At 35.0% G+C, this 16,123-nt stretch overlaps 1 protein-coding gene across 4 annotated transcripts in view; it reads right to left on the reverse strand.

Annotated features, from left to right (window-relative positions):
• Window positions 1-390: 390 nt before the first annotated feature.
• Pcdh9 (protocadherin 9) overlaps window positions 391-16,123 on the reverse strand; it is a 939,572-nt gene continuing 923,839 nt past the window's right edge. For all 4 annotated transcript variants that reach the window (XM_051160898.1, XM_051160896.1, XM_051160900.1 and 1 more), the window contains one exon: window positions 391-2,528. In XM_051160898.1, coding sequence (XP_051016855.1) covers window positions 2,155-2,528 — 374 coding nt within the window. In that variant the 3' untranslated portion in view covers window positions 391-2,154. The remainder of the gene's footprint in view (window positions 2,529-16,123) is intronic.

The following is a 16,123-nucleotide window of genomic DNA, read 5'->3' on the forward strand; positions in this document are numbered from 1 at the left end:
CAAGCCATGAAAAAAAGCCATGGTTTCTTTCATGCAACTACTCACACACACACACACACACACACACACACAAACACACACACACACACACACCACAAATAAATAAAGGTCTGTCAAATTTGTGTTGCTTGTCCAGTTTCTGACTTACTTTATGAGTACACGTTATGAGTTAGATGAACTAATTTCCATGATGAACTTCCTAAGGAAATCTTTTCATAGGCCAGTTGAAAAACTAAAATTTTCACTAGAAATCATGTTTTCACTGCATAGATATTACAACCGCATAAACCCTCCTTGATTTATAGGTGAAACTTGAATTTTATTAACATGTATTAGAATGTAGATAAATAATGGATTTGGATGTTGAGCAAGAATAAACAGAACACAATCAGTAATTCAGAACATTTATTGCAAGAGCTGAATAATTGTAAATAACGTAGAACTGGCAAAGCAGTAACAAGGATAATTGTTTAGATATTTATTTTGTCAAAGTCATCAAACACCCCTCACAAACCGACAAAAATGTACTTCAATAAGCAATGCACCCCTACCCATTATTTTCCATTATACTGTGGAAAAATGTGAACTGCTATTTACAAAGTAACTTTATTTTTGGTAAGAACAAATTAACTATCAGATTAGCACTTTTTTAAAACTTTTTTTTTCTTTTTTTTTTTTTTCTTTTTTTTTACTTTCAAGTTGATGGTGAACCGTGGCATTATTATAACTTTCACTTCTTTCAATAAAGACATTTTGTTGCATGCTATTTATTTGTTTAAATCATCTGTCATGCCTTAACAAAAAACCTCCTAAGAATGTTCAAATTTGGATTTGTTTGCACGTGCAACTGAGATCTTATTAACATTAACTGTCACTCTCTTGGCTTGACCTAAGTGACAAAATGCTGGTACCTGCCAGGCATTGACCAACTATGATAACAAACAGTTAAACAGCAGTAATTAGAGATTTATCCCTTTATTTTCCCCAACTACCCTACCTGGAGAATGTTCTGTTACATCATGAAGGCACAACACATTAAATATTTTGTGGCTATGGTCTAATAACACTTGTGTTACAACAACAGTATTGTATATGCAGATCAACACAAACTGTCATTTCAACAAAGTTGGAGACACATTTGCCCAATTGAAACTATTTTTGAGTAATGATTTTCTTCAATATATGCTGATTTTAATACATTAGTTTTGTAAGAGTAACAAGTATGGAATATTATATCACATTTGATGGATAACACTTTCCCATCACTCTCTCTCTTTCTTAATGGTACTAATTAAATCATTTTTAATTTAAATGAGGTTCTGAATTTCCAAGAATTTGCAGAAGTATTTATCTGCTATTATTGGCATTTGAAGTTTTAATATATTTTATCTTTATACTTTTACAGAGTTCTAACATTATAAGTTATCATATAAGAAGCAAAATTTCAGAATCTCTTTACAATACAAATGTTTAAGATCCTTTTAATAATGTGTGTCAAGACAGACTACTAACACAGAAACACCTCACTGAAAGAAACAACAAAAATAAGAAAGAGGGAAATTGAAAAAAGGAAAGAAGCAACCATCAACACAGGATTATGCTACAACATTTTTAGGTGAATGCTATAAGTACATAAAAGTTGTTAATAGTAGCTTGCTTCTATTTACAAATACTTTAACACTGATTGACTTACAAGTGTCCACTAACGGTGTTAACAGCACAATAGGTTTAATGCTTATCTTTTAAAGTTTTGTTTGAAGTATAATGTCAAGTATAGAGGTCCCAGCATAAATCAAAGACAAAAAGAGCACAGATTTCTAACTGGATATGTTTTTTCAGTCACTCTAATCCATGGAACTTTCTTACTCTCCAATGCATATTCTATTTTTCATAGCAGCAGTCCAGGGTCAAAATAAAATGCAATAATAAAAATAAATAGCACAATGGAGAGATCGCCGGAGAGTTTAATCAATTCTAGGAAAGAACATCATCACATGGCTAGTAAAACTATTTTCTCCCTTATTTTTGCAAAGCATTGTATTCTCCATGGTGCTAACACAAAGTTATGAGTATCCCTAGTATAAGGGGCATAGTTGTAGAGATCTATTAAACGTCTTTTTAGATTAAAGGTATTAGGTCCAATACAGTTTCATCTTAAAGTTGGTGCTCCTTAGGACTCTCAATCGTGCCTCCTGCTTGCTTATAGGACTTCAGATTTGCCAGAGGAATGTCTGCCATGTGGCTGCCATTGTTGAAATGGCCTTCAGTGGAGCCATACTGCTTCCGATCACTGAATTGATTCCTGTTGGTGTCTTCTTTCCAAGCTCTTGTCAAGGTGTGCCCATTCACAAGCTTGTCTTTCTTGACCCATTCTTTCTGGGGTGCAAAGGTGGAAAGAGGAGATTTGGGGTGTTGGTATGGACCCAAGCCAGGAGGCATCCAGCAATTATCAGAGTGACCCAAAACCAGACACTCTTGTGTGCACATCTCTGTAGCTTCAGCTAATCCACGGGGACCCAGAGGTCCATCTGTAGAGGACAAGAGACAGAGAAAGCAAGAAAGAAATCAGTTAAATTCTCCTTCAAAATATTGTCAGAGAAAAAATAGAGCTGTGATATTATCTTTTCATGAAATAAGACATTCAGAGATATTAGTCTCCATATTTTTAAGATGAACACAAAAGCAAATAAAATCACTGATATCAATAAAAATCTCTTTTTTACTCTTTCCATCTTCATTTGTATATTCAAAAATGCAGATGACAAAAAAAACACATATGGGTAAACAGATATAACTGATCTTGATTAATCCTATGGCATATGAATCATTACAGATTCATATCTTAAAATTCATGGGGATACACTTAAATTTATAAGAAAGTATAAAAACAGATATTATAAATTAAAATATGTAAATTATACAATGCACAGAAACAAAATTCAATATAGTATCTGAAAAACAGTGCTATTAAAGAAGAATGCTATAAATAGTTACATAGATACCATTTCTTCTACATTGTGATTACTATTTTGTTTATATGAATTCTATAAATGTAAATTTTAAAAACTTTTAATAAATCTCAATATTTGTTTCCATAAGAAAGCCACATCTAATCATTTGTAATCACTCTACAACATAAGAAAATATAAACATAAAACCACTGGAACTGATGACCATATTAGGCTTTTATTTCCTGATCTAGTTTCTACATTTATAATGCATTTAATTGAAAATAAACTGAGTTTGGTAATACTTTAGTATAATCCCAGCTACGCTTGGGTCTAACATTGGCAACATAGTCAGACCACACATACAAATAAGTAGGAGAGAGAAAATAAACAAACATAAGCAAAGGCAAATATTCAAATAAAATCTCTAAGGCTAAATTGCTAATTGAAGTACATGAATAATAAAATTCAAGGAGAAATTTTCATCTCTTAATGTCTACTTTTACTTTTTATCAGAAATCCAAATAAAGCATGTATCTTAACCTGTATTTTAAAAGAGAATTCTTAATTGTTGAGAAAAGGAATCTCATCCAATAATGAAAAACAATTGCCTAATAGTTAAGGAAATCTATAGGTGTGTGTGTGTGTGTGTGTGTGTGTGTGTGTGTGTGTGTGTGTGTGTTTAACTAGTGTTTTTTATTTTGTTAAATGGTCAAGAGATAAATGATCCTTTGAAAAGTTGCAATTAATTGTTTGGAATGAGGTTAAATGGTAGGCAAGAATACTTAGGTCTGAAACATTTAAAAGTAAAGAGTCACCTTAGCCTGATCTTAACTCCTGCAACCACGGCATTGAGAGATGGAAACAAGAAACTCAGGAGTTTAAGTTTGCCTGGGCTACAGGAGGCAAGGCTTCAAAAATAAAAATAAAAACTTAACAAGAGGAAGAATACAGGGACTCATCAAAAAAGAATAAAGGCTAAGACATGTTTGCATTATGCCTAGACAGCAATTAAAATAAGAAGACAATAACTGGAGGTAAATATTTGCTAAATATATTTTGGCACTATTAAATTTTTAACACGCACAGCATTGTGGACTACCTTGATCCTTCTCTGCTTTTTCTTTTGCATGTAATAAACTACTTGCTGAAATAGAAGCAGCTGATCGTAAGGACTATGGCAAGAGTTCACAGGCCACATCACTGAACAAGGTGGAGGCGGAGGTAGAAGCCCATGGCTGATAACACTATTTCAAACAAGTTCACATTTAGACTTATTTCTATACTTAAAAATCTGCTCTTTAGAATAACCTTCCAGTTCGTTCCTGTATGACCTGTATTCTCATCTCTTCAAAAGCAAACACTTTTCTCCTGGTTAAACATACATCTTTAAACGATTTCTCTCTGAAATCTCCAAAGATTACTTACTTCCTTGGATATTTAATTTAAATTTCTCTATGAGCCTTTTTAAAAGGGGGGGGGGGGGGACAGTCTGTAACCCAGTCACACTTTCAAAGTTCAAACTAATTTCTCACTTTTACATTTGCTGTGGCGTACTTAGTGACTCGACATCTACAGAGTTAGCACATTTTTTACTTAAACCAAAGCCCGCCTCTTGCAATAGGATCGTGAGCTTACAGCTGCCTTTTGCCTGGCCTGTTTTCATTTCATTACTGGCTCCTTCAAGGGTCATTTCTGTTTCACATTCCCCAAGCAAACTTCCATGCCCTCACTGGTCCATCTATAACAGGCATCTTGAAATCTCCATGCATCTTCATTTTTGGAGAGTAGCAAAGTTTCAGGCCATGTTCTTTCAGGTTTTGTTAATGTAATTTTAGTCTTGGAGAGGGGGCATTCATACATAGATGAGTTTTAATTTTTGTTTGTTTCAACCCATGAAAAATCCACTGGTGGAAAGAAACGTGGCGAATCAGTCTTCAGCTTCCCGAGCAGTACTGAGCAATTAGCAGCAGTTCATAGTGATGATCTATGAACAATGCTAATTGTTAATTAAAATTTTATGAGGTTGAAAATGTTCTGAGAATTATTAAAGATATCCACTGCTTAAAGGCAGACCTTAAGTAATTAGGATAAAAGATGCTGATTCCACAAACCTCCCACCAAAAGCTCCCCAACAGCAAAGTCTTTTGCCTAGCAATAGTCTGTGACAGCTAATAAATGAATTATTTAACTTCTGTTAAATGTATTCCCTCCTTTTAGAGATCAATGGAGACAAAGTAGTGAATAACAAGTTTGATATGTAACATTATCTCCGAGCCAGCACAGAGACCTTTAACCTTTACTTTTACAGCTTCATTAATTGGATTCATTTTTCTTTTCTCGAAGTTACCTCAGAAATGTCAACAGAATTAAGTTTTCATTGAACCCCTAAAAGGAAAACATACAAGTTTATTTTTAGATTTGCCTCATTCAATGTGCTATGTCTATAATTATATGTGAAACACAAGTTTGACTCATTGATTCACTTTCATGGAGTACAGTGTTTTGTACTGTTCTGGTTTTCTCTTAGAATCAATGTTTATTATTCTGTAAAATTCTGCTGAACACTAACTACACAGGGCATTGTGAGAAGTACCTGCTTTAGAACAGTTAACAAAGTGAATATCAGCTAAGTGTAATGGTACATTTCTTTAATCCCAGCATTTAGGGAGGCAGAGGCAAGGGGGTCTACAAAGTAGGCCCAGGACAGCCAAGGCTATGCAGAGAAACCCTGTGTTGTAAAACAACAAAAACAAAAACAGAAAAATAAAGTGAATATAACACTACCCTTACATCATATCCATCTACCTTGGACATAATTGGTGTTAAAGTCGTGGGATGATAGGGTAGGAAAGAATGGTACTGTGAAAGATAGGAGAACAGTCACTGAATTTAGGGATGCTTAGCTCTTCATAGAGCACCAGGCTGGCTTTTAGTCTCATTATATAATGTTCTTAAGATCCTTAAAGATATTCTTAAGGTTAATTGATTTTTTTAAGACATTCAGACCCAAATTTTGGTATATTATGCAATCTGTAGCTTTCAAAACAGTTTCTTACCATTAAATAATATAAATTGTTATTCAAGAATTTTATCAGGCATGATACATGGTTATAAATGAACATAAAGAAACAAATAAATGTTATAAATACACTTGTAGACCTTTTGTATTTTCTTAAGTAACTTTTACTTAAAGATCTATTAGGTCAGACAAAGAGACATTTAGATAGATGATAGGCAGATTGTTTTTTAACAGTTTCTATAAAGAGAAATCTAGAGAGAGACACATAAAGAGTTAATGTAGAAACAGGGTACCAAGGACCTAAGCTCTAGCACTAATGTTTGGGGATAGTTAGATGACTTTGGCTAAGCATTAATGGTTCTTTCTGAATAGAATAATTTGAGTAATTTCCCACATATAAGCACATGTAAGCATAACATGAAGTGATCTCTTACTGGGAGAATGTTACAGAGAAGTAGAAAGATTAAGCCATTCAGGAAGAGGAAATTCAATGGCTTCAAAGTGGGGCCAGAGGTAGTCTGCTCATGCTCCCTTGAATGGCATTGCATCCATGAAGACACTGGTAACAGAAGCTGAACTCATGGGTTATGTAAAGAAGTTTGTGAATAAGTACCACAGCCACCTGGGATGAGACAGGTTGGCAGCAGGGATGAATCTGGTCTAAATACATTGCATGGAGGTATGAAATTCCAAAGGCATTAATAAACATAGTATGTAAAATGATACATTATATTTTAACTTGTGGTTTGCCCGGTTGTTTTGGTTAGTATCAGTGGGCATGCCAGAGCATCAGTAAGCACCTTAAAGTGAGAGCTACACCCACTGATTTCAACTTGCTATAGCCATTTACCTAAGATTTACATAAGATTAGGTTTTAAGCTGTTTTTCTTTTATAAAGATTTTTTGTTGTTTCCCTTTTGGAGATAGAGTTCCATTATGAAGTTTTTGCTGGCCTGGCCCTTAGAACACAGACAAAGATGGCCTCAAATTTTAAGGTGTTCTTCTTCAGCCTCCTAAATGCAAAGTTTAAAAGGGCACACTACCACACCAACTAAGAAGCCCAGGCTAATCTTAAATTCCTGACCTGATCCCCCAGCCTTTTCCTGTTTAGCTTTTGTCTTCTTGTGTGGGCCCCTGGCCATTCACAGACCTGTAATTAGCAATTTTGCTTTGGGTTTACTGCTATTAGCCCACTGAAGAAAATGTAAACTTTTTGTACTGGTTTCTTCCCTTAATCATCCTTCTTATAATAAAATTTCAGGGAAATAAATATGCTGAGCCACTTATTTTAAGTTCATTTTAGTGTTTGTATAAGAACACTACAACAAAACTTATTAGTTTTACTAGGTTATTTCTACCTTCAGGTTCTTTCTTTTTATGTCTTTTTTTTTTTTTTTTTTTTTTTGTAATCTATGTAGAAGAGAAAATGATGTATCATTATATAGAGTAACTTGAATATTATTGTTATAGTTTGTGCATGTCTAGGGCAAGCTGAAAGAAATGTCAGAAGTGTAAATTCTTTTTTTTTTAATATTTATTTATTTATTATGGATATAGATCTTGTTATAGATGGTTGTGAGCCACCATGTGGTTGCTGGGAATTGAACTCATGACCTTTGGAAGAGCAGCCAGTGCTCTTAACCTCTGAGCCATCTCTCCAGCCCAGAAGTGTAAATTCTTGAAAGATGTGTTATATCCACTATTATATATTCTTTAGTCTTTGTATTTTTTTTTTTTTTTTTTTTTTTTTAGTTACTGTGAAAATCAGCAAGGCTAATTTATTTACAAATCTAAACATGGTCAAAACAAATAATTATCAAAAGAAGAGCTGGTGTCAGACACTGAAAGGAATATTGACCCTTGGGCAAACTCCCATTATATTTCTTTCTGTTTCATACTATTTTCCTATATGGAAAAACAGTACTTGTATAGAATGTCACATGGGGCTAAATGTTATGGGTTACTACTCTGCTCTGATCCAAAAAAAGTACTACAGATGTCTATGCTTTGGTGTCACAGCAACTCCGATTTTATGTGAAATCTTATAACACAGCGGTCAGCTGAACAGGTTAAACCATGGGATGAATGTAGAAAATTTTTTCTCTTTTTTTTTATTAATTTATTCTTGTTACATCTCAATGGTTATCCCATCCCTTGTATCCTCCCATTCTTCCCTCTCTCCCATTTTCCCCTTATTCCCCTCCCCTATGACTGTTCCTGAGGAGGATTACCTCCGCCTGTATATGGTCATAGGGTATCAAGTCTCTTCTTGGTAACCTGATGTCCCTCCTCTGAGTGCCACCAGGTCTCCCCCTCCAAGGGACATGGTCAAATGTGAGGCACCAGAGTATGTAGAATGTAGAAAATTTGAGTAAGTTTTCCACCATAGCCAAGGTGGTAAAGAGAAGATATTCGCAATGGTAGAGAAACATATTCTTTGAAATTGTTTAGCTTTTGTGGCTGGAAAGAAAGGTCAGTTGTTTACATTTGGCTGTATGAGTGCCTGAATTCCATCTCCAGCACTGGATGCAATGGTCTATGCATGCAACCCCAATGGGGGGGGGCGGTACGGGCAGAAACAGAATGTTTGGGGAGCTGGAAGGCCAACCAGCCTGGCCTAAAGGACAAGATACACAACACATATAAACTGTTTCAGAACGAGTGGACAGTCCTTATGCAACTTCTCTCAAGAGTGACTCTGGCTTCTACATGCACCTTATGTGCACACACATTAACACATACCTTTCATGTGTACTTAAAGACATTTTTAAATATATGTCTGTTATAAATATCTTCCATCACTTTTCTTGTTGTCCTTCCAGAAGAAATATCCATCTTGTGGTGTGTGGGTCACATGTGACTTAAGACAGAGATGAATGCAACCCAACACAAATTTTTTTTTATTTCTCTCTTTCTTTCTTCTTTCCTTTTCTTTTTTTTTTTTTTTTTTTTTTTTTTTTTTTTTTTTTTTCTTCTTTTTTGTAACTTCATTGTGTGGTTTTCAAGTGTGAATTTTTTACAAGATATTATATGGCACTGTCTAAAGGTTACAAGTCACCACAAATATAACAGTTGGCTTCTGGAATCCTTTTCAAACGTTCATATGTTAAAGGTCTGGTTACCAGCCTATTATTATTGGGATGTGGTATAAGCGTTAAAGTAATGGATTGGCGCAGGAATATTAGAGCATTCTGTGTGTAATTGTGTGGAGGACATAACATCAGCTAGTTTTCTCTGAATCAGTTCTACTTGAAAGCAAGATATGAATAGCCTTCTCCACCATACTCTGTTACCAGGACATCCTATTCTGACATCAGCTCAGAGGAATGTGGCCAAGCAAAGCATAAACTAAGAGCTGGTTAAGTTTGAAGCCATTCTCAGATACTTGCCAGACTGGCAAGAGGCTAACACATCAGTCTAAGGATTGTCTAAAGTAAGTGGGAGGATGCACAGCGCATAACTGCAAAGCCACTCAATTCATTCAGGGACTTGAGTACACCCAAGGTTGGGAAGGGATGTGAATTCTGGACACTGACCAAAAATATCTTTATTTTTGAGAAAAAAAGTCACCATTTACTCAGTCTTCCACTAACACTTTAATTTAATTAATGTTAGGTTCAAATGCTTGTAGTACAAAATATCTAAACTCAGAATAAATCCTTAAACTTAGAGCCCCGTGGTCATCAGAAATTCAAATGAGTTCTAACAGAACAACGAATCAGAGTGGATTTGGAGAAAGTCATTCCAGATTTCATAGCCCATAGCACTTATCTATGGATTAAGATGAAAAGTCTGGATTTTGATGCATGAGCTCTTCATATTTATTACTTCTTAATGTCACTGTGTTTGTTAGCCATAGAACCTGATGGCCAAGTATTTCAGGATTATTCTTATATTATAAATAAAGAACACTATGCTGCAAACAAACATTATGTTTCTATTATTCTGTTAGATTATTTTATCCTTTGGGTTGCATTATCTATGTTTTGGAATGTGAAATTATATTTCCAGCGAAGACACTTATTTCTACATGTAACAGTACAGCTGATACTTTACACATTCTTCATACAGCGTTGTTTCTCTTCTTAATCACAGACGGAAAGCCAACAGTTGCAGAAGAAGACAATCTAAATACAATAACCTAGGGCCACCTGAAGTCATGCTCTTTTCCAGAGAAATATTGATATGTGGCAGACTATAAAGCTTATATTAAATGGAGAGCACTTGCTTATACATCTTCTGCCTTTTTCTGCATTGTATAAATAGCAATAGACCTTTTCTCATTTACGGCATGTAAATTTTCAAAAGAAAATTGTCTCAGGTAATTTTATGCATTTCTATTTATTTCTCAATACAATTTTATGTTGTAATCAATTCAAAGACACCAGTTTAATAAAACAGACCTTCATTGATTATGTAAACTAACATTCAAATTTTGACCATATTTGATTTGGAACACCTTGTTTACATTATTGCAGATCACATTTACTTTATTCTGGAGTTTACTCTAGTTTTTAATGGAGTTTGATGACTTTCATTATAAATAAATCATTCATGTACTGATCACAGCTTTACTCTCTATTTCCTGTGAAGTGATTTTGTTCACAGAAAGTATAACTATATGTTATTTAGACTGAATCAAGTTTTAAAGAGAAAATCTTAATTATGAGACAAGGAAGTCACCTGTAAAAGACTGAGTGCCCACATAAAAGCAAAACTTTCCTGTTACGGCAAATAGCAGGCAGTGTGTTTTAAAGCTTAGGCTTGATAGATGGATTCAGACACCACAACACGGTAACAGTTTCATGAGCTTTTACAGTTATAAAACAAGATGTCTGAATCTGTAGTATTACATCTCTCTAAAAATCACTGAATTTAAATGGTCCAGCTGCCTTGTGGAATCTTATACTTTGGATTGTGAGCCTAGCCTTTAATGATTGAACCATCTCTCCAGCTCAGCCTTGTGAAATCTTTAAAGCGCGTGCTGTTTGTTATTGTTATTTTGGTTTGAGTTTTTGCTTTATTTTCTCCTGGAAACCAGTTCATAACATTAATATCCAGGAAAATCAAACTGAAAAATTAGAATATATAATTTTAATTTCTTAAAAATGTGGCAGTTGCTTGTCTGAATCCAAGCAGTTAGAAAAAATGTTGGGTAGTAATTTTACTTTACACAGTGTCCACTGTGCTCTGCATTCCACATATATTAGTAATAATCGAGATGGGCGAACTTCACATTCAATAAAAGATTTTTAACTGTGGTATGTCTCCACAGTTTTCATTTGGTACTCACGTCTGAGGTTAAGCATTTTTCTTCTCACAGTCTTAGATAGTAAGTGGTCCCATATGACTGTAACCCTCAGACAAGTTAGGGAGCACACCTCATTAAATAATCAAAGATCCCTGAAGCTGAGAAGATAGCTCAGTTAGGAAAACACTTGCTGTGCAGCTTCAGGACTTGAATTTGAATCAAAGAACCCATGTAGGAGCCAGATACATAGTGTGATCATATGTAATTCTAGCATCCTTATGGGGGCATGGGAGACAGAAGAATACCCAAGAACATGTATGCAATCTAATATGGACCGTGTATGCAGTATGACCAATAATAGATCTTATATCAAACAAGGTAGAAGACATAGCCCTACATCTGAGTTTGATATCTGATATCCACACGTTATAGCATGCACATTCAGGCAATCATCTAAAAAAACAAGAGCACACACCCCAACACAGACACACAACCAAATATCTCAAGATATGGTATAATTTACAAACTTTAAATGATGTCTGAAGATCAGTAATTTGAAGGCCAAAGCAAACAAAACAAAACAAATAAAATAAAACAACCTCCCCCAAAAACCTCCAGTGTGCTCCATGCAATTTATCATTGTACATGTATCTGTGTGTGTTTACACTTGGATTGTTTTACCACCACTTTTAATTGAAATGTCATTTTCTAACTGCTTCTCAAATGTTAATACACTCATGAATCACTTGAGGAAACCTTTAAAATGCAGATTATGAGACAGGAAGTGTGGCATGTGTCCTGAATCCACCCATTTATGCAAATTCCTCAGAAAATTTTGCTGCGCTGATGCTCAGGAACCTCATGTTGAGATGCAAAGACATGTGGGTTTTTTTTTCTATATTCTATCTGTTATCAATTAAAGTTCAATTGCTCAGACTTCATCATGTCTCTGAACTCATTGGAGCTCCTTTAAACTCATAATATTGCTTGTTTCCACAGAGCAATGGTGACTCGTGGATGTGATGTGGGAAATAGAATCTTCCTCATTCCAAATTCCACTCTATGTTACAGTCAGCCTCTAATGTCAATGCTTCAGTTTCCTTTCCCTACTGCACAAGCTTCTCCAGAACCCTAGCTCGTTGGAATGTTTCGCAGTAGTTGTATGTAATTGGCTTGGGTAAACTCATTACAATATGACCTTACATGCTGATGATTCCCAGTATACATACACAGTCCTTTATTTTCTTCTTTGGCCTTACAGAAGACCCATCTTCCACTTGCCTGTATCACTAGAGCACAGGATATCATTTCAAAATTTAAAAGTAAATGTTTCCATTTTTCATGATCACTTATTATGCATGTAGTTTATTTATTTATCCATCCCTTCTTTCTTTATTCATTTGTTTGCTTCTTCATTTAAACATTCTATAGCCCAGGATATCACAGTTTGGACACTGTCTTGCAGCACTCAGCCTGACAAAACCAACTACACTCAGCTTTGATTCATCATTCTGAAAGAAATATTAATCACACGACTGATGTTTCAGAAGAACTACATAATTAGTAATGCAGTTATCTTTGACACCTGTTAGGCAGTAATCTAAATGTTGTCTATGTACAATATTTCCTTAAAATGCACAATTGGTGATTATGTCAAACCACAGAGCAAAGAATTATAATAAATTTACTAATCTATTATCTTTTTGCTAAAAATAGAGGTTAAGGGAAGCCTCAACCTGAGGTTTAATATAAGATACTAAATGGAACATTTTGAGCAGTTTCTTTTTTCTTATTTTTCTTTTTCCCCTGCGACAGCCTATCTCTGTGTAGCCTTGGCTGTCCTATATTACCTATGTAGACCAGGCTGGGCTCGAACTCACAGAGATCTGCTAGCCTCTGCCTCCCCAAGTGCTAGAATTACAAGTGTGTGCCACCACTCTGGGGTCCTGAGTTCAGTTTCTAAGACCTGACAGGATTATTTTTATTCAGGCTTTTGTTCTCCCCTTTATACTTTTTAAAGGAATGTATGAAACAACAAACTGAATGGGTTGGAAGTTCATTATAGTCCAGACTAGAAGGCAGCCAAGCAGAATCTTTATTATGGCCACGAGACTTATTTGAACAGCTGTGGTAATAATGAATGGACAGTAGGAGTCAGTTTTATGTTTCTATACCTGTTACACTGTTGAAAGTTGTTCCTGAGCAATATAGACCACATATACAGTACATAGCTTTTACTCAACTCATACAACGAGTTGCCTGACCACTCGTTTTCTCTACCCAACCCCTCACAATTTCAATAGCCCCAAATTACTATTTCTTAACAGGAGTTATTTATGTCTTCTAGGTTTTACATATTTTGTTCTGTAATGTCTTACCAGAGGCTATAGATGTACTTTGGGTGATAACATATTACCACAAGTTTATTGTCTTAGAACAACAAACATTTTCTCTTCAATAACCAATAATCTGGAAATAATTTCTCCAGGATCAAGCCATAAAGTCTTCAGGCAGGTTTCTTCCTGAAATCTCATCTTGAATTATTTCTTTCACCATCTCTATGCATTCTGTATTTCTGTAATGTGCCTCATTCCTGGTATTTTCTGTGTCCAGCATGGAAGGACTACTAGTGCTGTACTGAGTTATCCAAGAGAGCTTCCTTCAGGAGACATTTAATTGCATTCTCAAAGTGCCCCTTGACAACGGTAACTTATTAATGCATTCAGAAGACTCATGAGAGCCTTATTGAGAAAACGGACAATTTAGAATCATATCATTCACCTTAGCACAGTATTTGGGTGGGATGTCTCCCATCTTGCCTCCCATGACAATCTGGTGAAAGCCACAAACCTTTTCTTGGCTAAGGTGGTCCAGATCATAATGGTTTAAAGAGATAGGAGGGCACGCTAAAGTAACATAACTAAGACAAAATAGGCACATTGAAAAACTGTTGTATTGCATCTAACTTTGGAACTGAAGCGATTTTGACTGCCCTCAAATAAAATGTAATTACACTGCTTCGTCTATCCCAAGTTTCTACTTAATCGTGCCAGACAGTTTATTATTCCTTTAACAACAGAACTCTTTAAATGGCTGCAGAAATCAAGAGTCACACAATATGCAAGAAAAACATCCTTTAAAGCCTGAAGATACTAAAGTAATTATTAGCAATTACTTCAAGGCCAAGCTGTAAAGAGATGCATGTCACCACAGAACTTAGAGTTTTGTACAGGTATGTATGAAATTGTTCAAGTTAAGGAACTATTTTTTAAGAAAAGTTGATTAGCAAAACAACTTTATACCCCATAAATACATTATTTTACAAGAATAAAAGCCACAATTACTTTTTTCAAGCTTCAAGGAAAATTGAGATTTTAAAATAAATTAATGCTTCATGTAAAAGCACCTATAGAATGTTGCTGTGACCTTTATTGCTTAAGCTCAGCTGTACATAAAAATGTGAAAATAAAATATTATATTTTGAAAAAGTGTCCTAAGGGAACTTCTGAAAATGCCATTACTCTATTATTGAAAATGACCTACATAAAAAAGTATTATATAGAGAATATCCCTCAGGGAGATGCAGCAAATTACTCTTACATCCTAAACTGAATGTTTATTTCTTAGAAGACCTTGCAAATACAGAGCAATTAGTTCATTAACACACATCTCTGAAAGATAAATTTGTCTATAAAGTCATAAATACATTAAAATTTTGTAAAATCTAAAAAACTTGGCAGAGACTTCTACAATATTTTTTCCTCTGCTTATTGTCAATCATTGGTAGCCTTCTTTGGATGGAAGGATAGATACATCTCTTAGCAGTCTGATCATTCATCTCAAATACTTAGTAGACATAATGCTGCAAGTTTTATCAGAGAAATTTTATTACATTTTTATACTGTAGTAGATCTAAGACACCATTTTTTTCTGAGATGCGCACATTGTTGAAAATTTACTGTGTTTTAACATTTATTCAAAACTGGACAAAAAGCAGAGATCAATAGATTGTGGGGAGCTCCACTCCAATAGACACATCTATATACCAGTTTCTGCATCTATGGGTCAGGAAACGTCTCTGAAGAGGAATTGAAAGAATTTTAGGGCTAGAGTACTGAGAAGTCTGTGGTAAAACTCCCATTCCTGTAAATGGGTCCTTCTCAAAGAAGACTGCAACAGTAGTAATATCAACTGCCATGTGAACATATGAAATGGCTATTCTTGGTTACCAACTTGACGACATCTGGAATTAGTCAAAACCTAAATAAGTGGGTACACCTGAGAGTGATTTTTCTTGATTGACTCATTTGAAAGGGAAGACCCACCTTCACTCTGGCTAGCAACTCCATTTCTTTGCTGGCATTAGAGCTTACTTCTTCCACCATATACTGAGACATTTAATCTCATGGACTGATTCTTGCACTATCTGTTGGTAGACAGCCATTGTATTGGACCAGCTGGACTACATCCTGTATATATACATAAATATATATGTATATACATACCCATGTACATATATCAGCCTTGGAACAGTATACATATTAAAAAATTAACTCTTTCTGCTTCTGGGTTAACTCACTCATTATGATCATTTCTAGCTCAATCCATTTATCCACAAATTTCGGGAATTCCTTGTTTTTAATAGCTAAGTAGTATTCCATAGTGTATATGTACCACAGTTTCTTTATTCACTCTTCTATTGAGGGACACTTAGGCTGTTTCCATGTTCTGGCTATTATGAATAAGGCTGCTATGAACATGGTTGAGCAAATTTTCTTGTTGTGTGCCCAAACTAAGGCACCAGCCAAGGACAATACAGGAGGTAAACTTTAAACCCCTTCCCAGATCTAGCCAATGGTCAGAATATTCTTCAAAGTTGAGTGAGGAGTGTGATATGACTTT

This window comes from Acomys russatus, chromosome 18, assembly GCF_903995435.1.
Source record: "Acomys russatus chromosome 18, mAcoRus1.1, whole genome shotgun sequence".
Taxonomy (NCBI): Eukaryota; Metazoa; Chordata; class Mammalia; order Rodentia; family Muridae; genus Acomys; species Acomys russatus.